This window comes from Tamandua tetradactyla, chromosome 3 (assembly GCF_023851605.1).
Source record: "Tamandua tetradactyla isolate mTamTet1 chromosome 3, mTamTet1.pri, whole genome shotgun sequence".
Lineage (NCBI taxonomy): Eukaryota > Metazoa > Chordata > Mammalia > Pilosa > Myrmecophagidae > Tamandua > Tamandua tetradactyla.
In genome coordinates this window covers 140,626,329-140,651,748 of record NC_135329.1, presented here as the reverse complement: position 1 = coordinate 140,651,748, position 25,420 = coordinate 140,626,329, and the positions used below count along the sequence as shown (strand labels likewise).

Below are 25,420 nucleotides of genomic sequence, written 5' to 3'. Positions count from 1 at the left end.
ATAATCCAGACCCCTTGTGGTGATTTTCTATTTATTCTTGCAGCCATGTTTTCTGTAGACTTATGGTTCTCAAACTTGAGTAGACAGCAGATTCTTTTTGAGGGTTTGTTAAAACACAGATTTCTGGGTCCCACCTCCAGAGTTTCTGATTAGGTCTGGGGTAGCCCAAGAATTTGCATTTCTAACAAGCATCCTATCGATATTAATGCTGCTATTCTTTCCAACCCTCCACTCACTTCTCCAACAATTCTTTTGAGGAGTAGGTGATATAGCTCATAATGCACTTAGCATAGGGCACTCAGTGTATTTATAAACACTCAGAGAAGCAAGAGATGACACTGAAATAAATAGGGATCCCTGATCCATTTTAAGTGTATTTTTTTTTTTTGGTGTATTACTCTGGGAAACTTGTTTTTTATTTTATTTTATTTATGTTTGAGTCTCTTCCACGCTGCACAGGACCCTAAACCCCCAAAGGACTCTGTGTCCACCTAGAAACTCACTTTTTTCAATGTAACCTTCCCCATATTGCTGTTTGATGTCTGAATCCAGATGTTTCCAAATGGCAAGTTTTTTTTCAAAAGTCTTTACTGGATCTGACAATTCCGTTTTGAACAATCCTGGCTCAATGCAAGAGACGTGTACACCAAAAGCTTTCATGTCCCGCCTGTGAAAAGAACCCAGTGAAGATCTTTAATACAGATTTATTTGGAGAATATTTGTGATGTGGGTGACTGTTTTCTTATGAATCTTTTCATGGAGTCACAGAATTGGTTGTATTGAAAAGGAGCATCTAGTTCTGCTCTCATTTTGCAGATGAGAAAACTGAAGTTCAGGGTGGTGAAGTGAGGACTGTTTAGTGGCAGAACAGGAAATGGATCTGGGTGTACCCACCACCCATTCCAGCTGGAAGTAGCGAGACCCAGGAGGGAAGGGAGAGACCAGCAGCCATAGCTGTGTGCCTGGCCATGTGACAGGAAAGCTGAGGGTCACCAGTAGCCAGTCTTTGGGGAGGAGGGGCTGTCTTTTTGATGCCTTGATTTGGAGATTTTCACAGCCTTAGAACCATAAACTTGTAAGTTAATAAATCCCCATTGTGATAGCCAACCCATTTCTGGTATATTGCATTCCATAAGCTTTAACAGACTAAAACAATACCAGAGAGAAAGCTGGAAGATCAGGAATGAAGAAACAGCACCAGAAATTGTATATGGATATCTGGGTAAATAGAATAGACTACTTTCCTCCTTTGAGTATTTAAAAATATGTATTATCATTGTAAGTAAAAGCATTAAAACATTGTCTCATGGGGTTTTCAATATGTATAAATATATTACATAAGGCAATTTTAAAGAGGGAGGGAGGGTAAAGGAACCTATATTGTGGTAAGGTCTGTATTGATTCAAGGTGAATTGGGAAAAGTTAAATATGTATATTATAATCTTTAGAGCAATAATTAAAAAACCTGTAACAAGAAATATAATCAGAAAAAAATAGATGCATTAAAATGGATAATAAAAAAGTTCAAATACTCTAAACATATGCAAGACAAAGAGAAACAAAAAATAGAGGGAACAAAACCGCAAAACAAATAATAAAATGGTAGCTAAATCCAAACATATCAAAAATTACTTTGAATGTGATATAACCAGTGGTCAGCATTTTTCTGTAAAAGGCCATATAGTAAATAGTCTAGCCTTTGCTGGCCACATGCAGTCTCTATTGCATTCTTCCTTTTTTTTTCCCCCAATCTTTTTTAAATGTAAAAACTATTCTTATCTCACAGGTCATTTAAAAAAATCTGGCCCACTGCACATAGTTTGCCAACCCCTAGTTCAAGTACACAAATTAAAAGTCAGAGATTGTCAGAATGGATTAAAAAAAAAAGAGTTATTTACTCAAAACTCACTACAAATATAAAGACATTGATATGCTAAAGTAAAAGTGTGACAAAAGATATACCATGCAAACACTAATGAAAGAAAAATAAACTTCAGAACAAGGAAAATTACTAGGGATAAAGAGACATAATAACTAAAGTGTTAATTCACTCAGTAAATAGCAGCGTGAATGAATCTAACAAAAGAGCTACAAAATACATGAGGCAAAAACAAAAACCAACAGAACTAAAAGGAGAAACAGATAAACTCATAATTACAATTGGCGATCACTTTCAGCCATCAAAAGAGCAAGGAGAAAATCAGTAACTAGGTAGAAAAACGGATCACTATCAACCAACTTGACCTAATTGACATTATAGGACACTCTACCCAACCAAAGAAAAAACATTCTTTTCAAGGGCACATAGAACATTCAGCAAGATAGACCACATCATGGGTTATAGTCTTCCTTCAAACATCAACAGTTTTTTAAAAATTAAAATAATATGAAATATTTTCTCTAACCATTATGGAATTAAACTAGATATAAATAACAGAAAGATAAGAGGGAAAATTTCCAAACACCTGACAGTTAACACACTTCTTAATAATCTGTGGGTCAAATAGACAGTCTCAGAGGAAATTAGAAAATATTTTGAACCAAAATCACAACCTATCAAAATTTGGGGGAGGCACAGATAGTGACAGATGATGAGTTGCTGACTAACCAACCTCTAAAAGCATTACAGAAAGCAAGGATAAACCAGCTCCCCTTAATGTGAGATGCTGGGGACACAGACTCCCTAGCAGTGTCCTTAGCAATCTCTGAATAGAAACCTTTGACCTTTTCTTTTTTCTTTTTCTTTTTGTATTGTATGGTATAACAAATAAACAAAGCAAAGAAATAAAAAAGCAATAGTTTCTAAAGCACTCTTCAACAAGCAGTTACAGGACAAATCCTAGAGTTTGTCATGGGCTAGCAGACAATCCTCTCAGATTTTTCCTGCTAGCTGCTCCAGAATATACGAGGCTAGAAGGCTTAAATGTTTTTTTATCATCACAATCAACTTTTTTCCTCTTTTTTTTTTGTGAAAAATAACATATATACAAAAAAAGCAATACATTTCAAAGCACAGCACCACAATTAGTTGTAAAACATACTTCAGAGTTTGACATGAGTTACAATTCTACAATTTTAAGATTTTCCTTCTAGCTGTTCTAAAATACTGGAGACTAAAAGAGATATCAGTCTAATGATTCAGCATTCATACTCATTTATTAAATCCTATCTTCACTGTATAACTCCACCATCACCTTTGCTCTTTCTTTCACTCTCTTTAGTTGTGTTTAGGCTATGGCTATTCTAACTTTTTCATGTTGGAAGGGTCTGTCACTAATATGGGGTAGGGAGATGGAACTATCTGATGTTCTAGAGAGCCTGGGCCCTCTAGGTTCATGACTTATCTGGACCAGGGACCCATCTGGAGGTTGTAGGCTTCGGAAAAGTTACTCTAGAGCATGGAACCATTGTGGAATCTTATATATTGTCCTAGGTGTTCTTTAAGATTGGCTGGAATGGTCCTGGCTGGAGTTTGACTGGTTATGATAGGTAGCAAGTTCTAACTGAAGCATGTATAAGAGCAACCTCTGGAGTAGCCTCTCAATTCTATTTTAACTCTCTCTGCCACTGATACTTTATTAGTTATACTTCTTTCCTCACTTTTGGTCAGGAGGGAATTGTTGATCCCATGGTGCCAGGACTGGATTCATCCCTGGGAGTCATCTCCCGTGTCACCAGGGAGACTTTCACCCCTGGATGTCATATCCCATGTAAGGGGAAGGACAATGATTTCACTTGCAGAGCTGGGCTTAGAGAAAGTGAGGCCACATCTGAGTAACAAAAGAGGTCCTCCATAGGTAACACTTAGGCATGCTTATATAACCTTTTCTTTTTAAAATTCTATGTCAGAGATTCAAAATACATCAGAAAATAAAAGAAAGCTTATCAAGTTTACAAAGCTTAAATCAATTGAATTTTAATTGAGTGGGGGCTCCTGTTTGCTGAGTTATGTCATTGTTTTGAACTCTGGAGTTCTCTGTGGCACACAGAAAAAGATGTGATCAATGCTTTCTTGAGGTAGCAAAATTCTCATCTGTAACAAGCAAACTCCTGCTCTGAGTGTCATTTGGAAATGGAAGGCATTAAAAGAGAGCTCCCCTTCTTGTCTTTGGGTTTCCCATCCATTTGACTATAGTATCTGAGGTGTACTGGGTTTTGGATCCAGAAATTGCAACAAGGGAAAATAAAGCTGTGTAGCTAAGTCATTGCTTTGTGACAATGACATTTACTTTACCAGATAATTTTCTATTTATAGTTTAAATAAGATGGTACTATCGTGTCTATAACCGACAGTAAAGCCAAGGGAGAGACCTATACTGATTTAGCTTCTATATGATTCCCAATTTCAACAAACTGACCTGTTGAATACAAGTTCACCACCACCATCAGCATCATGTACTAACATAAAAAGCAAAGAAAAGGAATGGGGCCAAGAAGGCAGCTTAGTGAGGTGTGGGATTTAGTCCATCCTCCAGAGCAGCTAATAAGTAGCCAGGAACAGTACAGAACAACTGCTGGGGCCATGTCAGGGACCGGACACATAGTGTACCCCAGTCTGGACCAGCTGGGAGCCCCCCCAGAACTGTGAGTTCCCCAAGCTGCGGTGGCCGGCTCCCCTCCCCCACAGGCTGCTTCCCAGAGGGGAAAAGGAAAGGGACTTGACCAGTGTTAGGGGCTAAGTGTAAGCAAACTCTGATTGTGGAATTAATTAACAAATCCTGACTAAAAAAATTACGTCCCCAGCTCAGTTGAACCTCGAGTAAAAGTGGAGGTCGCTGGTTTTTGCCCCGGGGCAGAGGGGTCAGGGCTGATGGAAAAGGAAAAAAAAAACAAAACAGTTTTTTTTGGATTTGAAAAGGTCTAAGCCCTGAAGGAAAGGAGGAAGCACATAGGACCTGGAGATATACAGAGCAACGTACCAACTTAAGCTCTTGATTGGCAAACCTGAGGAATGGGAGTCCTGCTCTGAAAAGGATTTTTCTCTCTTGTTTTGGTGGCCGTGTTTCTACAGCTCTTTGGATACAGCTGCAAGGCTTCCTGGGCTCCACTGCCTCAGGCATAGGGCAGAATTAAGCTTGTTTGAGTGTTTGTCTGGAGCCTATGCCTTCCCCAGGAGAGGGGTGGGGCCCAGCTCAGGTGGATTCCCTCCCTCAAGGAGTTCAGACCCCAGGATCTGGAAAAGTGAAGCTATTAAAACCAGCCTGCAGTCTCTCCACTATCTCCAACATGCCCCCGGCAGGGAGAGTCTGCGGAAGTTGAAGGTACAGCATCACCTTATGCTGGTGGGACTTGCAGGCAGACAAGCACCACATACTGGGCAAGATAGGAAAATGGAGAGCACAGAGACTTCATAGGAAAGTCTGTCAATCTGCTGGGTCTCACCCTCAGGGAAAACTGACGCAGGTGACTCTTGCCTCCTGACAGGAGGCCAGTTTGGTTTGTGAAAATCTGGCTGGGGTCTATAATACCTAAATGGCACCATACATGCAGGGCAAGAAACAAGAAAACAAGAACTGAAAAATTCTGATCTGTGAAACAAAACCTAAGCTAGAGGTCCAGAATAAGCCAAACTGAATGTCAAAGAACAGATAGACAACAAAATCATCCAGCAAGAAAATCCTAGGTAAAAAAAAATGAAAAAAATCTCCAGAATAAACTAATTAAGATAATTGAATGCCTAGACACCAGCAAAAAATAACAAATCATACTAGGAAAATTGGAGATATGGCCCAGTCAAAGGAACAAACCAGCAATTCAAATGAGATACAGGAGTTGAAACAATTAATTCAGAATCTTTGAACAGACATAGAAAACCTCATCAAAATTCAAATCAATGAATTGAGGGAGAATATAAAAAAGGCAAGGAATGAATAAAAAGAAGAAATCAAAAGTCTAAAAAAACAAATCACAGAACTTATGGGTGTGAAAAGCACAGTAGAAGAGATGAAAAAACAATGGAAACCTACAATGTCAGATTTCAAGAGGCAGAAGATAGAATTAGTGAACTGGAGGGTGGGACATCTGAAATCCAACAAGTAAAAGAAAATATAGGGAAAAGAAAATATGAGCAGCATCTCAGGGAATTAAATGACAACATGAAGCACATGAAAATACATGTTGTGGATGTCCCAGAAGCAGAAGAGAAGGGAAAAGGAGGAGAAAAACTGATGGAGGCAATTATCACTGAATATTTCCCAACTCTTATGAAAGACTTAAAATTACAGATCCAAGAAGTGCAGCTTACCCCAAACAGAATTGATCTAAATAGACATACTCCAAGACTTTACTAATCAGAATGTCAGAGGTCAAAGAGAAAGAGAGAAACTTGAAAGCAGCAAGAGAAAAACAAACCATCACATACAAGGGAAGCCCAATAAGACTATGTGTAGATTTCTCAGCAGAAACCATGGAGGTGAGAAGAGAGTGGGATAATATATTTAAATTACTAAAAGAGAAAAACTGCCAGCCAAGAATTCTATATCCAGCAAAACTGTCCTTCAAAAATGAGGGAGAAATTAAAACATTTTCAGACAAAAAAATCACTGAGAGAATTTGTGACCAAGAGATCTGCTCTGCAAGAAATACTAAAGGGAGCACTAGAGACAGGTAGGAAAAGACAGGAGAGAGAGGTGTGGAGAAGAGTGTAGAAATGAAGACTATCAGTAAAGGTAAAAAGAAGGAAAATTAAATATGACATATAAAATCCAAAAGGCAAGTGGTAGAAGAAAGTACTTCCCATACAGTAATAACACTAAATATTAATGGATTAAACTCCCCAATCAAAAGACATAGACTGGCAGAATGGATTGAAAAACAGGACCCATCTATATGCTGTATACAGGAAATGCATCTTAGACCCAAGAATAAACATATGTTGAAAGTGAAAGGCTGGGAAAAGATATTTCATGCAAAAAGCAAAGAATAGACAGACAGACCTGGGACCTGGGATCAAATCTCAGTTTTACCACTCATCAGTTTGATGACCCTAGATGAGTTACCTGATTTCCACAGCATTAGTAATATCATCTATGAACTGGGAATAATTTAAAACACTAAATAAGAGTGTCTGGTACATAGTAGCCATTCAATAAATGTTAGCAACTATTATTTCCTAGCAATTCAATTAAGTTTTTTTTGGTACCTTAAACTGTCATTGAATCCTTCCACTGCATATTTGGATGGAGCATAGCCCCCTCCACCAAATGCGAGCCGACCTCCAATGCTGGAGACATTGATAACCCTCCCTCGGGCTTTTTTGACCAAGGGAAGCATATTTAATGTCACATTGATGAGTCCAAACAGGTTCACTTCAATGGGTTCTCTGTAGTCCTCCACTGTCAGCCAGTCGGTGGGAGCCAGCACACCAAGGACACCAGCATTGTTGATCAGGCCCCAGAGACCTAGAACAGAGAGGAAGGAAAGCAGGCATGATAGCACAAAGTGGCACTTATATGGGCATCCTTGATGGAAATATGGTGCTTTACACAACGGTGCCATTTCTACCTTCTAGTCACACTTTTGCTTTAATTTACTTTGCAGTTTGGGGAAAATAACAGAATATGGGAGGGTCTACTGAAATAGTTGAAGTTCTGTTATTGGAAGCCAACTTTGCTGTTATTCTATTTCTGACTTAGAGTGTCAAATACTGCCACTCATTGGATAAGACTTTCTGCTTTTTAACTTCAAATGTAGTGTAAACCGGCCTATTTTCCCTACTTGCTCTATGCCAAGGCCAGAGAATATTTATAAGATGTTCTATAGAGACAAAGAGCAACATCAATCTACTTTATGTTTACTCTTTTTGAAAATTTCAATCATTTTCTAAGATTTTTTTTAAATGGCAGAACATCTCTAATATTATTAAAGGTATTTGGAATTTAAGCATTTAAAATTATCTGGAGCCTTATTAAACCATAGCTTTTGAGGTTCACAGTCTCAACCATGTGATGAAGACGTGATCGAGAAAAACCAAACACATTTGTTTTTCACTTTGTACCTGAAATATCTTCATCCATGTGAAGGTTTCAAACTTCATTCAAAGCCAAAAAAATTTCTCTAGTTCAGAATGTAGCTGTCTAAGCAGAATCTAATACAGAATGTGTATCTTATGACTCACTACTCTACCGTGACCACCTAAGACACTTATCTTCAATTTCTCAGGCCATTTTCTGCCTTTCACAATGAAAATACTTGAGCTCAGGAACTGCTGTGCAGTGAGAAGAGGGTTCCGAGTATTCAGATGGCAATTTGGGAATTGCTCCCATGTTCTGTAGATTTTATCCCTAAATTCCTTTGTGGCATATTTGGCAAGAGTAGGACCTCACCAGAGAAGAGTAGGGAAGGTCACACCTTCACCTCAGTTCTAAATTCACCCACTGAGACTTCAGTAAGTGGGTAACTTCAGCTGTGTCTTGCACGCAGAGAGCCTGAGACTTGGAACTACTCAGAAGCTCTCCCAAGACTGAAAAAGTACTCAGCTGGTATTTAGGAGACATTTGCTTGAAAGGCCAGTTAAAACCCAAGCATATTTATTTAGCTTTAGCTTTGGCCCTCCTGCTCCCTCCACTGCATTGCTCACCTTTTTCCCCAACGAGCTCCTTCACCCACTGGGCAGTCCTCTTGACATTCTCCGGGTTGGTTACGTCGAGAAGCACGGTGTGAAGCCTCCCTGAGGTTGTGGCCTTTAAATCTGTTGATCCTGACTCAGTCAAACAGGCAGCAATTACATGAAATCCTTTTTTATCAAAAGTTCTGGCTGCCAAGTTTCCAAAGCCCGTGTCACACCCAGTGATGAAAATGTACTTATCAGTGAAGTCTGCAATTTTTAGCTGTCCTTTGTAATTCCATAGAACGCCACAGAGGATCATGAGAGCTAACACCAAAAGGAGCATTTTTTTTTCTCCTGCATGCAATAGGGATACTCCTTTCTCATACAATAAAAGATGGCATCCTGAGTATTGAGAGTTAGAAAGAAAATTCAAGTTAGAACTACCAAGGTTTTATAAATTAAGATTGATGAATTGGAGATATTTTATTGTACTCTGGATAAAGAAAAGCTCATAAAACAATAACTCTTATTTGGTTGGTTATTGAGAAGAAACCTGTTTGATGCTAAGCAGCTCCTCTAAAGTAATGTAAACTCGAATCAGCTAATTTTCAGAGAAATTACATGGAAGAGGAGCCATTACGAAGCTGATAGAGGCCATTGGGTTGATGTGAGTATTTAGAGTTGTGTGGAGTAATGCCATTAATTTCATGTGTGAATTCATCTATCTGAAAGACAGCCAAAATCTCACCTTTGGCTACTTCCTGAAAGCTATGCTCAGGATAGACTCAAAATCTATTGGGAAATGCAGTTCGATGTTAATTGTCCTACCAAACTCTCAATTATTTTCAGTCTGTTGGATAAAGAAAGTGTTTTGGTGTTGCCACTAAGAAAATGTTTCCACCTTAGTTTCCATTTTCTCGTTTTAAAAAGGCTACTATCATCTTTCAACCCAACTCTCAGACCATCACATCTCAAATTGGAGAAAATTAAGGTACAAGGCCATCTGAGAGAGTGAACTAATAAAGAGAAGAGATTGAGAGAGAGAGAAATGATGGTCAAGGCATGCAATCCAAACCACAATCCCAAATCCTCAAATTCTGTCCTTTCACGATACCAACTTCCTGTGAGAAAAAAAGTGACATGAATGGAGGACAAAGTAAAGCAAACTCATACTTTGAAACTGTGATGCTTTGATCACAAGTACAGCAGAACCACCCAGAGAAATACTTCTGCCAGGGCTGGAGGTGGTTCTGGACCAAAACCAGAGGGCTTCCTTTCCTTTTTCTTCAGAAGCCTGAACCTGCATTTCTACACGTATGCATTACTCTGATGTGAGAATGAGTGGCTTGGGAAGGACAAGACATCTGGTAGGAGAAAGCAAACAAGGGCCCAGGAGCATTTGTTGAGTGTCCAGGCTGTGTGCCAGAGCTGCCTCACGTCTGAACACCAGCTCACAGCCATAGACACCCCGAGGGAAGGAAATCATCCAGACTTAGGAGCAGCCCGGGGCCTGAACAGGTTCTCGGCATGTGGGAAAGACATTACCTTCCATCAGCAACCAGAAAATGCCCTCACTTTGCCCTATGTTCTCACAATGACTTTACCCTTGATTCTGACGCACACAGGACAATTGATTGGGCCTGAGTTGAAGCTCAAACCTTGTGGATGCTTCTGAATCATGGCTGTTCATAGAACTATGATCAAAAAGTACATGCAAGACCAAGCAATTTTATAAATTTTGCTTGGACTTTATTTTCTTACAATTATTTCCTGGATTTTCCTTTGAAAATTTTTTTTATTCTTTTGAAACATTTTTAAAATTGTTCATTTTATTCTGCTTGTGAAAATAACAAATTTAAATTAGCAAATACAGAAAATTTTGACTCAACATTTTGGTGCATATTCTTCTAATTTTTGTCTGTATGTGTGAATATTTGTTTTCACAATAAGGAATATAAACATGCTGAATAATATATATTCAATTTGATTTCTCCTACTATATAAGAAATACAGATTATTTCCAACAAAAACTGAAATTCAATAAATCTTCTTCACTTCTCAAGGAAATTTTGGGCTCTACTTTCATTTTTCCCCCAAAGATCTATAGCAAAATAAAGGGTAAGGGAGTTTTCAGTTGATAAAAATTAGACCAGAGGGAAAACTTAAATGTGGTAGATTTAGGCAAACTAAGTTTATTCTTACGAACTAGTGATTATTTCTAAAGCATTCAAGTTCTTGGACTCCTTGAGGTCTTCATAGATTAATATTTTGGTACAATTTCCCCAAATCTTTACTGTGTGGGAATTATTGATTTGTTGCATATCAATGGCCATGTAGCAGGATTTCTCCTTCTCAAAAACATTGAGTGTATAATTATGGGGTTAGGTATTAACTATGTTTTGCAAAATAACATATTTAGACATTTTAAAAACTATATATATAATTATATAGTCACCTAGTTTAGTATTTGCTCAAGTCTGGCCTCATGATTTTTCAATGACAAAATGTCATTGAAATCTAGAACAGACTCTATAGATTTTATTGAGATCCAATCTTCCATGGGAATTATTTGAAGGAGGGAAATATTTGCGGAGCTTAATGTTCCCTAGAGCAGAGAGTGAAAATGAGTAGAAATTTTTCGTGTGGTCGGGTTATGGCAGAAGCAAGCAGGAGGGGGTAAGAGTAATAGTAATAACAATAATAGTTTCTGCTTGTAAATTCCTCCATGTGCACTTCTACCTTAGGTCCCATTTGAACCTCCCAATAGCCTCCTGTGGTAAAGTGAACATTTTATTGCTCTCATTTATAGAAGAAGAAACAGGCTCAAAGAAATAGAGAGTTTTTCCCAAAGCCACATAATTGGCAGATCTGGCATTTAAATTTGGTTCTCTTTCAACTCTATCAAGCTGTGTCTGGGAGATTCTATGTCCCTCCACAGGAGGACCAGGCGAGGGAGGCACTGGACCCTGGAATGCTTGTGTGCTGAGCTGGAGTTGCGCAGCATTTAAGCTGAGTTGACAGAAACAACATATTGCACTTCCTAGCTTGTGGATGCTGAGAGGCTGGACTAAAAGTCCACTGGCCAAAAGCAATGGGTAGTATCTGGAATAGCTCTTGCTGTATGGCCCTCTCCCTTCATGGTCTCCTCTGTTCTAGTACAATGTCTGGCAGAATTCCCAGAGAGAGGGAAACTGGGCAAGAGAGCAGAAGGAAGGGAAGCAACAAGGAAGGTAGGTTCTGTGTCCTGTGCATAAAAATGGATTACTATGGCTAATATAGTAGGTCTCCTTCATAATTCTACGTACATTATTTTATGAATTAAAAAAAACCCTCTCATTTCTCAGGTAGATGTGGTGATGGCAGTCATATATATCTTAATTTCCTAGAACATCCTCCTACCAAAATATAGCTCAGCAAGAAGAATAAATAAAACCACATAAAATCCAAAATCCATGTCTTTGTCATGACTAGAAGACAGATACCCTAAAATTTCAAGTTATCTGATTGAGAAAGTAAGTGAATATATCATGGATAAATGAAACCAGATTTCATACTGTCAGAAAGGGGAATTACAAATATGGAATGGGGAGACCCAAATGAGCCCTGTGGAGCTAGAGTAAAATTGGAGAAATGAGTATGAGCTCTGTAGAAACAGAGATACAGAAATAGATAAATAATTTTCCATGTCTACCTGTTGAGCTAGAAGCAATGAAACTCCAATAGCAATACATACATCAAGGACTTAAATTCTGATTTCTAAATATCATGCTCCTGATGCAGTGCTCTAAAAATGACCATGGTGATGAATACACAGCTATGTACGTGATGATATTGTAAGCCATTGATTGTACACCACGTATGGACTATATATGTGTGAAGATTTGATGAAAATAAAGAAAACAGTGTCATGTTCGACTGAAAGATCCTTGCAAATACTAATTTCAGGGCTGGGGTTTGGGGAAAGTACATGATGAACTTGGAGTATCTTCTGCAACAAAGTGAGGAAGTGCTCAAAAGATGTTGGGGAGGGTGGGCCACAGTGGCTCAGCAGGTAAGAGTGCTTGCCTGCCATACCGGAGGACCTGGGTTCGATTCCCAGTGCCTGCCCATGTAAAAAAAAAGATGTTGGGGATATATCAAAAGTACATAGGAGCCAGCATTAAGGGGCTCATGCTGGCCAAGTATGGGAACAAATAATGATAATAAAATATCGTTAAAAACAAATAATGATAACAATGGATTATAGCCCATCGAATAAAATATGAATCACTGAATCCGTTCTGATACAAATAAATAAATAAATAAATAAAGGTGAAGGGGAGGCTTTTCCTTAGAGTAGAATGCCAGCTAATGAAAGTAGAAGGAATGATGGAATTAGAAAATCATTATTTGGCAACTAACAGGGTAATAATTGTTACACTGTTACAGGCCAGAATGATCAATACTCAAAACTAGTGGGTGAAATTCTGATGAGAAGCAATATTTATGTAATGTTAATGAATGCCCCCACAAAATCCTTATTAATTTAAAATTTAAAAAAATAGTAATTTCATGGTGAAGAAATCTGACAGATACCGCCTTAATCAGGTGATCAAAATTAACGTCACCAGTTAAGGGACAAAGCAACACCATGTGGCTCCTGAGAAGGTGCACTGAGAAGAACACAGGGGCACTTTTGTGCATAACTGAAGCCAATCCTGGGGAAATAGCTTCAAATTCTACAAAATATATATCCCGTCAAAGTCATAAAAGACAAACAAGAGGAATTGTTCCAGATTAAAGGAGATTAAAGAGATATGACAATTAAATGAAACATATAATCCTGGACCAGGAAGGTATATATATTTTTTCTTTTGCCATAAAGGACATTATTAGGTCAACTGGTGAAATTTGAATAGGTGATAAATAACATTGCATTAATATTAATATCCCAATTTGTATAATTGTACTATGAGTATATTAAAATTTTCCTGCTTTTTAGGAAATCACTGGAGTATTGGAAGATTATAGAACATCATATCTTCAACTTACTCTTAAATAGTTCAGAAAATAATAATACATATATAAAGAAATGAACATATTAAAGTATTTATGTATATGCATATACAGAGAGGGAATGAGAATGCTAATGTTGCTTTTTGGAAAACCTGGGTTGTACTATTCTTTTTTATTTTTTATATTATTTTAAAATACTTTTATTGAGATATCGTCACACACCATACAGTCCAATCACATTGTACAATCAATGGCTCACAATACCACCACATAGTTGTGTATACATCACCATGATCATTTTTTGAACATGTGTATCACCCCAGAAAAAGAAATAAAAAGAACAAAGAAAAACTTTTACATCCCACAACCCTTACCCTTTCCTTTCATTGACCACTAGTATTGCAATCTACCCAATATTTTTTACACCTTACATCACCTCATCTTTTATTTAAATTTGAAATTATTTCAAAATAAAAAGTTAAAATTGGCAAGGAGAAAAACATTTTTCTGAAAAAAAGCTTCACTAACTTGCTTTGGGTTTCATGTACAAAATAAATAAGAGCTCCCGTGAGTTTGGAGTCTAGTGACCTTGGGCATACAGCTATTTGCCTTGTACTCTGTGGTAAGCTCAAGTCTACAACCACTGGAGAAAAACAAAGCCTCAAACAAAAGAAGCCAGCCTCTCTGTTCCCTCCTCATCCTCACCCACTCCCAGTCAACTTCCTTATTCCCTAAGCAAACCCATTTTACCCTGGTAACAGGCAAACAGAGAGGGCCTTTTTTGTTGTTAGCAATGAGCTCACATTCAAATTTGCTGTTGTCTCATCAGCTACACCTCTGGACTAAGGGTCATCTTCAGATGCTGGTGTCCCAGCCTGGGGCCTGAATCCTAGGGACTATGAACACTACACTAGAGTTCAGAAAAGCCTATCCCTACACTACCTGTCATTGTCCAAATTGCTGGTTCATTTTCAACCACTAAAGTTCACATTCCTCTAGGTCACAGAACCAAGACAGCCATAACCAATACAAACAACTTTGACTGCTATAGTATTTTAGCCAAAAAGAGTCACTTCTGTGTACAGGTCATTGGGAACATGACCTGTGTACACAAAGTGGGTTGATGGCCTATTGGTTCATTGACCACTGAGAAGTAAATGATTAACAGCAACTAATTGGGCTGGATCAACACACTCTGCCCACTGTGGTCACTTCTGCATGGCCCAATGATTCTGGAACCAACAATTCAGAGACTTGGGACATTGACCTTAGTTGCTTGCGTTTTCCAATTTATCTCATGATACCATCTGAGTGTCCTTGGGCAAATCCTTTATACTTTCTGGTCTTCCATTCTCCCATCTGTAAAGTAGAGGTAATAACAGCTACCTTGGAGAGTTGCTCTTGAGATTAAGTGACTCAATGCCTAGTAGACAGGAAGAATCATGTTATCATTATGCTTTCACTTTGTAAGGCATCTGCTAAAGGCAATCTAGAGCAGAGTTTCTCAACCTCATCACTTCGATTTTGGGGGCTGAATAATCCTTTGCTGTGGGGTATTTAGCAGGATATTTAGCAGCATCCCTGGCTTGTACATATTAGATGCCAGCAACATCTCCATCGCCAAGTTGTGATGATCAAAAAACGCCTTCAGATACTACCAAATATCTCCTAGACAGTGAGTCTAGACTGAGTCCCTTAGACTGTCTGAGAACCACTGGTCCAGAGCTTTCTTGTTTTGGGGGTCCAAAATTCACCACACTTAGAACGACTTTGCAGGAAACTTAGTCATTGTTTGTGACTTGGACTCGGCAGTGGATTTTAATCATTTTTTATGGCTTTATCAGAAAAGTTTTAAGTTATTTATTAAACTGCAAGTTTTATTTTCTGTGATGTTTTAAAAATGCGTTTTTATAGTCTGGAAGACAGAAAGCAGTGAACAAAGTCCAATTTATATATGACACCATTTGTGAATTTAGAAATGATCAAATTAGCACTTGCAGCATTTGCAAAGCTCAGATTCAGGCTGAGCTTTTTGAATTTGGATCACTATGGGGTCCTTTGGGAGTGTCACTCAGGTGGCCAGTTAACACTACAGAATCCAAAATTATTTCTTGAAAATCCATGGGCCTCAGGATTCTGCACTGACCACGTCAGGTAGGAATGGTAGTAACAGCTGCGGCTTGATGAGGGCTCATGCCATGTTCTAGGACCTCTGCTGGGATCTGTAACTATTCATCTCATTTACACCTCATGACAAAAGTATCTCCATTTTGTAGATGAAAAACATATTCATAAAATTAGGGTAATTGGCCCATAATACAATTCATAGTGGTATTTACGGGACTGGTGACTCAGGTTACTCTGATTCCAAATCCAAGGTTTTATCCCTATTTTCCACTGGTCCCTGGATTCCAACTAACTCCAAGAGTTTGGGCTCTGCAAATTTTTCTACACTGCCAGTGTCTTGCATGAGACTTGGCATTAAGCAGATGCTTGATAAATGTGGCACAAGGAAAGAAGGATGAAAGGAAGGGAAGAAGGAAGTTTCCATTCTAGGTTCATTCTAGCTCCAGGGTACTGATGATAACTGGATTAATCTTGAGCCTTTTGAATCACTGGGGCAAAATGATAATAGTAATTATAATAATATAATAGCCACAGTTCCAAAATTTTGAAGTGTTCATATACTAAAAATATTTCTATGAGCTAAACTAGATATCATAGCCATTTGTGAAAGTGACTCGCACGGGTCATTTACCAGAGAGTGGTTAGAACAGAAACTTAGATCTCTGAACTCCTAAACTGTGTAAAAAGAGAAGGAAGAATTTTAAAGAGAAAACCAGTTTTTTCAGTCAACAGGAGGAACTAAAACACTTCATCAAAATTATCTAGTATGTACAAAGATGCAAAAGGAACCAAGAAAGGAGAACTAATTTCTGTCATTTGCCATGCAGAATGCTTAATAGCAACCGCCAGCCAGCAGCTGTAGAAAAATACTGCAATTGGTTTGCAGTCCTTGCCTACTTCTTTCAAATTTCTCTTCCTGGGTCTATTTTCCTAATAAAATTAAAATAAGATCCATTGATTCCACTTCTATTATTCACCTACCCCTCCCTTTAGAAAAAAAAAGTAAAATAAAAGGTTATAAAATAATGTTTCAATGTCACTTCAAGGTAGAATAACATTTATAAGAAATGTAGAGTTCTTTCTAAATATTTCCTCCCACACCTCCTGATTTTATTTCTACATGAATTCACAAAGGGTTTCCTTTTAAAAGCAGTCCTAAAATTAGTCACTCTAGTAAAAAATTACTAGTACAAATTAGGAATTTGTAAAATCTTTATTTACTTTGAATTCATTGTACTTATGGCCTGAATTGAATCAACATTGAGGTTTTTTATCAAAATACATAAACTCGAGAACATTTAGCAATAGCTTTTTTGTTGCACAAACTTTCTTAATCCCAACAGCTGTCTGAACATGTGTGTGTAAATGGTATAAACCTGGTTTATATAAAGCTGGTTAACTTACACTGAATTCTCTTTTTATTTTTCCCTTTATATTGAGGGACAAAAATTCTTTTTTTAGAGACATTAAGAGTTTATAGTAAAAACAGGCATAAAATATTGGATTCCTATATGCCACCCTATTAATAACACCTTGCATTGATATGGTACAATTGTTACAATTGATGAAAACACATTTGTATAATTGTACTATGAGCTATAGTCAATGGTTTAACTTAAGGTTCACTGTTTGTGCCGTGCGGTTCTATTTCTATAAAAATAGAAAAAAATTTTTATTCTAGTAACACATGTACAACTTAAAATTTCCCAATTTAACCAAATTAAAATATATAATTCAGTGCTCTCAATTACATTCTCAATGTTGTGTTACTATCACTTCTATTCATTAACAGAACTTTCCCATCACCCCAAAGAGAAACTCTACATTTTAAGCCTAAACTCCCTATTTCCCACCCCCATCCCATCCCCTGGTAGTATGTATTCCAGATCCTGACTCTATTACTTCTAATTATTTCATATCAATGAGATCATAAAATGTCTGGCTTATTTGGTGTCTGACTTATTTCATCTAACTCATGTCTTCAAGGTTCATCCATGTTTTTGCATGTATCAGGACATTATTCCTTTTTTTGGCTGAACAGTTTGCTTATCCTTTCATTGGCTAATGAACACTTGGGTTGCTTCCAACTTTTGGCAGCTGTGAATGATGCAGCTATGAACATGATGTGCAAATATCTTTTCAAGTCCCTGTTTTCAATTCTTTTGGGTATATACCTAGAAGTGGGATCGCCAGATCATATGGTAATTCTACACTTAACTTTCTGACGAACCACCAAACTGTCTCTCACAGTAGCTACATCATTTTATATTCCAACAAACAATGAACAAGTATTCTTATTTCTCCACATCCTCTCCAACACTTGTAATTTTCTTTTTTTTTAAATAGTGGCCATTCTAGTGAGTGTGAAATGATGTCTCATTGTGATTTTGATCTTTGTATATGTAATAAGTTTTAAGATTGGGAAGTGTAAGTCCTCCAACTTCATTCTTCTTTCCAAGATGACTTTGACTATTTGACACTCCTTGCTATTCCATATATATCTCATGATTGCCTTTTCCATTTCTGCAAAGAAGGCTGTTAGGGGCATTGAATCTGTAAAGAGCTTTTGGGTAGAATTGATATATTAACAGTATTTAGTCTTTCAATCCATTAACATGGAATATCTTCCCATTTGTTTAGACCTGCTATGATTTTAGCTATGTTTCGTAGTTCTGTGTAGAAGTCCTTTATATCCTTGGTTAGATTTATTCCTATATATTTGATTCTTTGGGTTGCTATTGTAGACGTACTTGTTTTCTTGATTTCTTCTCCAATTATTCATTCCTAGTGCATAGGAATGCACTACTTATTTTTGGGTGTGGCTCTTGTATCCTGCCACTTTACTGAATCCATCTATAGCCCTAGAAGTTTTCTTGTGCATTTTTTCAGGACTTTCTGTATATAGGATCATGTCATCTGCAAATAGTGAAAGTTTTACTTCTTCCTTTCCAATTTGGATGCCTTTTATTTCTTTTTCTTGCCTAACTGCTCTGGCAAGAACTTTCAATATATGTTGAATAACAATGGTAATCTTTCACCATTAACCAGGATGTTAGCTGTGGGTTTTTCATATATGCCCAAAATCATGTTGAGAAAATTTCCTTCTATTCCTAATGTTCTAAGTGTTTTTATAAAAAAAAGTGGTGCTGGATTTTGTCAAATGCTTTTTTTCCATATCAATTGAGATTATTATGTGAGTTTTTTCCACTTTGTTTATCTAGTATATTATATTAATTGATTTTCATATGTTGAACCACCCTTTGCATACTGGGATAAATCCCACGTGATCATGATGTATAATTCTTTTAATGTGCCATTGGATTCAGTTTGCGGGTATTTTGTTGAGGACTTTTTTTTTTTTGCATAGGCAGGCATGGGGAATTGAGCCCAGGTCTCTGGCATGGCAGGTGAGAACTCTGCCTGCTGAGCCACTGTGGCCCACCCTTTTGAGGATTTTTGCACCTATGTTCATAAGAGATACTGGCCTGTACTTTTCTTTTCATGTGGTATTTTTTTCTGGTTTTGTTATGAAGATGATGTTGGCCTCACAGAATGAATTAGGGAATGTTCTTTCTTCTTCATATTTTTGGAAGAGTTTGAGCAGGATTGGTGTTAATTCTTCTTGGAATGTTTAGTAAAATTCCCCCTGTGAAGCCATCTGGTCCTGCACTTTTCTTTGTTGGGAGGTTTTTGATTACTGTTTCAATCTCTTTATTAATTATTGGTTTGTTGAGATCATCTATTTCTTCTTGAGTAAGTGCAAATACTTTATGTGTTTCTAGGAATTTGCTCATTTCATCTAAGTTATCTAATATTTAGTGTACCATTGTTAATAGTATCCGCTTACAGCCCTTCTAATTTCATTGGGGTCAGTAGTAATGTCCCCCTTTTCATTTCTCATTTTAGTCATTTGTGTCCTCTCTTTTTCTTCATCAGTCTGAAGTCTAGCTAAAGGCTTGTTAATTGTACCGATCTTTTCAAAGAACCAACTTTTGGTTTGGTTAATTCTATTTTTTTTTCTTGTTTTCCATTTCATAGATCTCTGATCTAATCTTTATTTCCTTCTTTCTCCTTGCTATCTGTTTAGTTTGCTCATCTTTTTTTAGTTCTTCCAGTTTTGAGGTTATGTCTCTGATTGGAGATCTTTCTTTTTTTTTAAATGTCAGTACTTAGAGCTATAATTTTCCTCTCAATACAGTCTTTGCTACATTCCTTAACTTGTAGTATATTGTATTTTCATTTTCATTCACCTCAAGATATTTCCTAATTTCCCTTGTTATTTCCTCTTTAACCCAAATGGTTGTTTAAGAGTACATTGTTGATTTCTAGATGTTTGTGAATTTTCTATTTCTCCCTGTCTTACTGATTTCTAACTTCATTCAATTGTATTAGAGAAGATGCATTGTATTATTTCAATGTTTTAAAAAACATTAATTAACAAAGAAGCACAGACTTATTTTGTGACCTAAGATATAGTGTACCCTGGAAAATGATCCATGTGCATTCGAAAAGAATGTGTATTCTGTTTTTATTGGGGGAATTGTTCTAAGTATGTCTGTTAGTTCTAGTTGGCTTACAGTACAAAAAATACAAGATTCGTATTCCCTTATTGATCTTCTGTCTAAATGTTCCATCCAGTATTGAAAGTAGTTTATTAAAGTCTCCTACGATTGATGTAGAACTGTGAATTTCTGCCCTCAAATCTGCCACTTTTCTTTAAGCAAAATGAACAGGAACTAATTCATATGGATACAAAATATGTTTCTATTTAAAAGAACGTCCTAATGGGCCCACTCAGATTTCTGAAAAAAAGAATTTTTTTTAAAAGAGCCATTCTCTGCATGAACTGTGCTTAGTTAAGCAAAAGGTGGTCTTTTGAGGGTCTGATGAGTTAAAAAAAATTATTGAGATGGTATTCATCATCATGGGAACATATGGTTCAACGGGAAGAAGAGCTCCTTGACCACTTACACGTCCCTTAACTCGTGCTTCCCACAGGAGGGAGGAATATGGTCCCCACACCGTGCTGCAGGAAGTGGGAGAGTGAGTCCTGGAGAGGCTGCGTGCTCCCTCTGCAGAGTCATGCTCGCAGGTGCTTCAGCATGGAGCCCACTCCCTTCCGGCTCAGGTGTATCTACTCATTCTAACAATGAAGCCCTCTAAGAATTATGATGGGTTTATCCTTTGCATTTTCAGTTCTAAGAACTAAAGTACCTCTGATTTTCTTTTGCTTTCCCTCAGAAACTTTATTTTTAATTATAATTCACTGTAACATCCATAATTAAATGTTCCCAGTTTCTCCTATGCTTATTTTGCCAACATGTTTCCTGACAGTAGTGGTAGGTTAGGAATTATTTTAAAAAGAGATTATTTATGATCAGTGAATAGAAACTTCCAACTGGAAAAGATGATCTATTTTGATCATAGGTTGTAGTCACAAGATTGTAATGTGTAGAATATACAGAAGCCTATATAGAGATGCAGAAAGCTAAGTTCAAATCTTTAATGTACTTCATTCAGCAGCAGTTACTTGAGCAGCAGAAAAAGGTCAGAGTTTTTAAAGACTGTACCCTATGAAAGTGACATTTGCTTTGACGAAAGGATTTTAATACCAATTCAATTCTCCCTGTTTGAAATATATGAGGTCATAATGTATTTGTATTTAACACTGAGATTTGTTCTAAAACTTGGACACACTTTTCAAATTTCCAAAATTTGAAATATGATGACAATACTACATTTAGCTTTCATTTTATGCAGTGTTTAGCCAAGGACATTTTTTATGCCCCTAATGTATGCCAAGAAACATTAAGATAAATTAGACATAATCCCTACACTTGAACTAATAATCCAGCAGACCATTTCATGGCTAGCTGTACAATCCTAAATTGATTTTTAATTGCAAAATGTGTTTTATTTAAATTTTGTGCCCAAGTGCTAAAAAATCAAGTGAGAGAGAGAGAGGGAGTCACAATTACCATTTGAATCATGGAGACTTTAACAGGTGGGAAGAAATTGATTTTTCCCCTTTCCCATTACATTTTGAGAGCCAAAGTGAAAAAGATTTTGCCACAGCCCATGGGCCAGCCTCTTTCAGGTAGAATACCAAACCACTAGATCATAAAATGGGTAATAAATATCTGAAGCAGGTTCATTGCTCTCTTCTCAGTATCCAGGGATCCAATGTGCACCTTAAGGAATTTCTCCACTTCCTTATAGCCCAGAAGGCATTTTTCTCACCTGGTTAAGGTGGGTGTGTGCATTCATGTACCTGTGCCATCATACTGGTAAAGCAGATAGATAGCAAATCTGTGGTGCCAGTAAGAAAAGCATCTAAAATCCCTACTGTCAAATAGGGACACTGACAACTAAATGCAAATGTAACTGTGACTCTAGGGTGCTCTAGAACATTCCAAATGAGACCTGGGGGCGTTCAGAGCAGGGTCTCGGGCAAACACTGAGATAATTTATTTCTATGGTGAGAAGGACCTGTTCCCTCACTACCTTCTAGCATCTTGCTTTTTTTAATAGCGACAATTGACCATACCTTGAGACAAATTGATCAGTTATGGAAGAGAGAGGAATAGCAAAGAAAGTTTGAAGATCGATTGGAGAAGTGAAGGAACATATGATAAAACCCAGTTACCTTATGAACGATGAGCTGGGACGCAGGAGCTGACCGCGGGCTTGCTGACCTGAGTGCAGTGTTGCAGCCGCGCCCAGGGGAAGGAAGGGTTGTGCCACTGCCGCCGGCCTGAGCCTTTTGAGGCCGAGGCGCCTGGGCTTCTGAGGAACTCGGAGCACCTGCATGTGTGAGGAGCCCTCACGTTCTCTGCTCGCTCTGTGAGTCACGCCCGTTGTGACACTGTGTGATGACTAAATAGCTCTATGATGAGTGAAGGAAGCTCAGCGGGTCACGTGTTTCTGAAGGAATTGGAAGTGTCTTTAGTAGATTTATATTTAGCAACGTTTAGAAGGAACTTAAAAATGATCAAAAATATTCCTTTAAAGGCAAATACAATTTCTTGACCAGATTCAGCAGCTGAAATAATGTAGCATGGGAGTGTTTTGTAAATTGCCTGGTGCTAGCAAATAAAAGGTGTTGTTACAATAATTTATTTTTAAAATTTTGTTTACTGTTCATGATCTCCAGTTTTTTTTTTTTTTTGGTTTGTTTTATTCCTGTTTTGTTCCTCTGTTTATTTAGTACTTCCCTCCTGAGAGAGTAGGTGGGAAAAATCAGTGACTAATGATTCCCTTTATTATTATTATTTTTTAAAGATTGGAGAGCAAGAAGATCAGATCAATTTAGTTTTGGAGTTATTTAGGGGTCTTAATTTGTATTTTAAGGTTTAACAATATGATTGGAATGGCTAGCCTTTCTCCCAGCTCCTGGGGTTGGCAGGTATATTCAAAGTTTCTCACTGCTGGCCTGGCATATCCTGGGATTGCAATGGCAAGTATTAAGTCTACAGGGGATAGGGGGAGAGATGTTGCCATCACCACCATCTCCATTGATTTTTTTCCTTATAAACCAATTTTTATGTTGGTACCAGGCCCAGGTACCAGTCAAGTTTCCTGGGCCTTTGAGACCCTTCTTTGAAATACATAGCTTGTTATGGTTCAGTTGGGGTGAGTCAATGAATGAAAATGTCTGACTAGGTAAGCCTAGACACTGCTATCGCTCTGTAAATTAAATGGGGGTCTTTGTCTCTAAAAGAACAAAAAACCAAGATTGCAATTTGCTCAGCTAAAGATTTAGCGTGTCCACAAGTTAAAGTGTAAAACCTTTTAAAGAAATAATACATTGACTTCAATACACATAAAGAAAAGCCCACATAACTGATATCAGACCCTTCCTGTAAGCTGGTTTTGGTTGTTGAGGGCTGGAGGAAGGCCCAGGTGGCTGGGTGGTCACGGTAGTGGAGTAACGAAATGAGCAAAGAAAAAGGCTGTAACAGCAGTAAGTTTTGCTTACTTCATAATTTTGCCCAGCAGCAGCCCCATATAAAAAAACTTCCTAAACAGATTTCTAAAAATATCAGATGTTTGACTTACTTGCATATTGGGGACTAATATCCTTACCATCTCCCTGGCATATGCCTCAGTTCTAATCGACCCAATCTAAGAGCTCAGTTTCAGTACTCTGGCACCAGGGCTAGAACATTTGCTCCCCCGTCAAATGGTCCCATTTAGGTGTTCAGTTAATGGAATTATTTGTTAGCAGCACCCTATCTAGACTGTAACCATATCTGCATTAAAATTCACATTTAAAGTACAAAGCTGTCTCTCATTTCATGCCTTTAATATGCAACCTTTGAGAGTGCTACTTAACAACTTTCCCTACATCAGACTTCTGGTCATAAAGGTGATATGAAAAACCCATGACTAAATTGTTTTCTTTCTCCTTCTTCTTTAAGAAGAAGATTGCACCCTAGATTTCACTTAAATGTAAATTCCATTTCAACTTTGATAATTAGATTGTAACGGGTAAGACCAAATACTAAAGATTTTTTAAGAAAGATGGTTGTCCTTTTCTCTAAATCTATGAGTCTCCAACATTTCCCTGCATATCTCTGCCCAAGAGGACCTTCTCTTTTCCAGACACCAAAACACAAGTAATGTGTGCAGATCCAAGGCCATCTCAGGTATGTGCAACTGGTTTCTTGTAACTGCATTATTGTAAGAATGGTCCAAGTCACAGACCATTCCGGATGGAGGAAAGCACTTACCAGCACTACAGGCTGCGATGGACCCAATTTCTGGAGTAGATCTTGCCAGGAGGGTGAAGCTGTTTATGGAACATGCATGTTGACCTCCTACATCCCGGCATAAGAATACAATCCTGACTCTAAGGTCATTCTGCAAAGGAGTGTGTTACTCCGTATTATGACTTCGTGTTTAAACGGTTATTTTGTATTTGTTTCCTCCTCCCTTTGTCAACAGTTCTCATCTTTTCACAAGAAAAGGAGCTTGTCCTTTGGTTCCCTTTTTATACCAACAATGCCTTTGACATGTGAGCAGTGTAATTACAAATGCTGTACATAAATGTGTAGCTAAGCTTGGTCATAAGCAGAAGCTTTGTTACTACTCATTTGGCTTGTCATGACTCTCTCAACTATATGATGAAGATAGGCTAATCTTTCGTTCCCGTACATCATAAGATCCTTAGATATACACCGTAAGATCCTTAGTAGTTAGGGACTGATTCACAGCAACATTTGGTAGTTCTTGGAAGAGAGATTTTTTTTTTTTTATTTGCAGAAGACACATGTTTACTCAATGAGAGGCCCTGGTTTGAAGGCCGAGTGAGCCGTATTGTTCAAGGGAAACTAGTTATGCAAAGGGCGGTGAAAGAAGACAGAAGAAGTGAGAGAGTGGAAACAAAGGGATGACCAGAAGTGCTGGGATTTCCTGGCAACAGGGAAACCTGAAAGACGTGAGGGTGGACGTGAGGGTGGAGGCTTAGTAATAAAATGTGACTCTAAGAGAGATAAGGAAGTGGTTTACTCCTTTTGCTATAACCATTATATATAGAGCATAAAAAAAAGTTTCCCTGTCATAAGAATGACTCTTTAGCTAAATTTTCTGGTTTAAATGGATCAAATTCCAAATGAAATTAAGAGCAGATGCTAAATATAGGGCTCTTGTGTAATATGCAAGTACCATGCAGCTAGAAAGAGCTCAGGGAAGTTATGAAATGGAGAGGAAGTTAAATAGCTCAGCAGTCAGAAAGATCTATTTCCAGAC

General features: G+C 37.7%; 1 protein-coding gene across 3 annotated transcripts in view; it reads right to left on the bottom strand.

The window, feature by feature from the left end:
* Nucleotides 1-24,678, bottom strand: part of DHRS9 (dehydrogenase/reductase 9) — a 40,445-nt gene extending 15,767 nt beyond the window's left edge. For 2 of the 3 annotated variants that reach the window (XR_013172836.1, XM_077154076.1), the window contains exons 1-4: nucleotides 22,317-22,525; nucleotides 8,579-8,950; nucleotides 7,142-7,400; nucleotides 504-667 (exon numbers count right to left, since the gene is read on the bottom strand). Coding sequence is in view for 2 of the 3 variants with exons in the window: in XM_077154076.1 (XP_077010191.1) it covers nucleotides 504-667; nucleotides 7,142-7,400; nucleotides 8,579-8,891 (736 nt within the window). In the remaining variant the exon portion in view is untranslated. Of the gene's footprint in view, nucleotides 1-503; nucleotides 668-7,141; nucleotides 7,401-8,578; nucleotides 8,951-22,316; nucleotides 22,526-24,402 lie in introns of those variants that run through there. The other variant, XM_077154077.1, reaches the window with a different exon arrangement.
* Nucleotides 24,679-25,420: the final 742 nt, after the last annotated feature.